The sequence below is a fragment of the Penaeus chinensis genome, chromosome 36 (assembly GCF_019202785.1).
Source record: "Penaeus chinensis breed Huanghai No. 1 chromosome 36, ASM1920278v2, whole genome shotgun sequence".
Taxonomy (NCBI): Eukaryota; Metazoa; Arthropoda; class Malacostraca; order Decapoda; family Penaeidae; genus Penaeus; species Penaeus chinensis.
The window spans coordinates 22177358-22179857 of record NC_061854.1 but is presented as its reverse complement, the minus strand read 5'-3'; the positions used below and the strand labels follow the sequence as shown (position 1 = coordinate 22179857).

Genomic DNA, 2500 nt, shown 5'->3' with positions numbered 1-2500 from the left:
GATCTACATCAGTGTCTGAACCTTTTTTCCAATATGGAAACACGAGCCGGTGGGATTCCAGCGCAAGGGGGGGAAACTGCGCGTAAGGATCAAAAAGGAAAGCCGTGATAGGCCTAGGTTACAGGATAAGCCTAAACTAACGTCATCGGTTATCGCGCATGCACGGGGATTAGAAGGAAAGCTGCGAACCGGAACCATAAAAAGTCTATGAAATTATTCGAGAAGGGAGAGGCGCGTGCAGTACCGTGCTTCGTTAGTTGGTTCGTTTAGTTCGAGCGTTCGATGCTCTCATTGGTCGAGATTACGCGAACTGTTACACTACTTCGATGCGAATTTATCAGCGCTGCCTGGATTGCATGAACGACAATGGCAGGCGAGGGCAGAGATGAACCGCGTAGGGGATCACTCATCAAAGTCGCATAAACTTTGACGCACAACAAAGACGCGACCCGTTTATTCGGGGGTCGAGATGGGTGAAATTCCGGTCAGTGACATTGATCTGTTACAGTAATATTTGATGGTCATCTACTGTTAAAATTCAATCTTCTTTAGATAAGACGCTCTGTTAAGAAAAAACTAACCGACTTTTTAAATATCCACCACGACAAATTCTGGCTCTCCGAGTGCAGCAAGGAGCGCCGTAAAATGTGTTCTACTGTATCTGGTCGGAAAATCTCTAGCGCCTTGCATCCTAGACTGGCTGTAGTAATCTGTTATGCTTCGGCGCACGGTCTCAGGGGACGAGTCTCTGTACATAAATAAGATGATGTTGGGTCACAAATGGAAATAGTAAAATATGGCGATAGATTCAAATAAAGCCATTTACGGAGAGTCCCGTAGACGGCCTCGCAGGACAGACTTATGGGGCCATTACTTCTGCGTCCTAAATCTCGGGCGTCGCGTCGCTAATGCGGGTCACTTTTGTCTCCGGCGCCTTCATTAGGACGGCGCTCGGAGCCACCTCGCGTGGCGCTTATGGGCGTCCTTGCCGACGCTGACCCGGGCTAATGAGGAGTGGCCCCCTCGTGGGAGTAAGCTCCTTCGAAGGGAAGATAGAAAGGCTTCCTCTCCGATCTCGGGGTTGCCGTGAGAAAACAGAATATGATTAAAACACTCTCATGCAATCGGTGTGTATCCTCTATAAAGGTTTCTGTAATAAACAAGCAAACATTTCGTCGCTTATTGATTATCGAAACGATGCTACCTTTATTTTCTGGTTAACAATTTTTTATCAGTTCGACTTGAGGAGTTGTCATATATTACCGTGGAACTTAGACTTGGCCACAGTAATACCTGTATTAATTAATATTGAAGCCAGATCAGCCCCGATTTATCTTCTACTTGATCTACATTACTGTGTTAGGTTAAAACCATAAAAAATCCCTGTAAACTACAACAGTTGCTTGAGGACGGACAGCCTAGCCAACTACCCCCCCCCCCCCCCTGCCTCCGATTATCTCAGTCGAGTAGAGTCACTGCGTGGCGGTTTGCGCTAAATCGCCGGATTACTGAGTGCGTGCAGGTCTCACCGAACCGAACTGGTGTGCGTCCGGGCCGCGTTCGGCGTGCTGGCGGCGGGCAAGAGGAGCGAGCAGGCGGGAGGACTGAGAGCGCGGGAGAGGGATCGGCGGTGGTGTGGCGCCATATATAATCCCGCTACATACGTAAAGCGGATTACCGCTCTCCGCCGCCATTATGGAGGCAGAAACAAAACTTCTTTACATCTGGCTTCTAGGCCCAGTTTTTGTCTGATTCTTTATTTTATCTTGGGTATAAAAGATGTATAGTCACTGGTAGTCTCTGATACTGTACATCTTCATATTACAATGAAAGCATGGACATTTATGTACATGCACACGCAGGCATACAAACATATACGTAAGTATAATAATGTTCAAGATATGTGCATAGAAGTTTGTATGTACATATATTGATTTATGTATTCATGCTTGCTAACATACATACATACATACGCAATAACAGACACACATTAATACAAAAAGAAAATGAATAAATTAAAAGTTTGACCACCAAACTCTCCCGCCTATAAGAAAAAAAGGAAAATAAAATCTCCAAACGACAGAGAAAACAAGAAAGATAATCTAAGGAAAACGCAGCGGAACGGAGTGGGACGCAGTGGGAACAAGAGAGTCATAGTAGTAGTAGCTTTGTTGTTGCTGTTATTGTTGATTTTGCTGCTATGAATATCTGTTGTTCCTTAATATTATCATTATTATCATTATCATTTTTATCCTTATTATCATTTTATCCTCATTATCATTTTCATCTTTATTATCGTTATTATTTATGTTATTGATAATTTTATCATTATGATTATTATTACTACTACGATTGTTGCTGTTGTTGCTACTACTTATATAAGTCCTAGTACTCTGTTGCTACTATTATTGTTTTCATTATTATTATCATTATTATTATTATTATTGTTGTTTTTGTTGTTATTATTATCATTATTATTATTATTATTATTATTATTATT

At 42.4% G+C, this 2500-nt stretch overlaps 1 protein-coding gene across 1 annotated transcript in view; it reads right to left on the bottom strand.

Annotated features, from left to right (window-relative positions):
* Positions 1-2500, bottom strand: part of LOC125044861 — a 7781-nt gene that overhangs the window by 2529 nt on the left and 2752 nt on the right. Inside the window, exons 2-3 of the mRNA XM_047641824.1 lie at positions 1530-1604; positions 582-710 (exon numbers count right to left, since the gene is read on the bottom strand). Of these exons, the coding sequence (XP_047497780.1) occupies positions 582-710; positions 1530-1604 (204 nt within the window). The remainder of the gene's footprint in view (positions 1-581; positions 711-1529; positions 1605-2500) is intronic.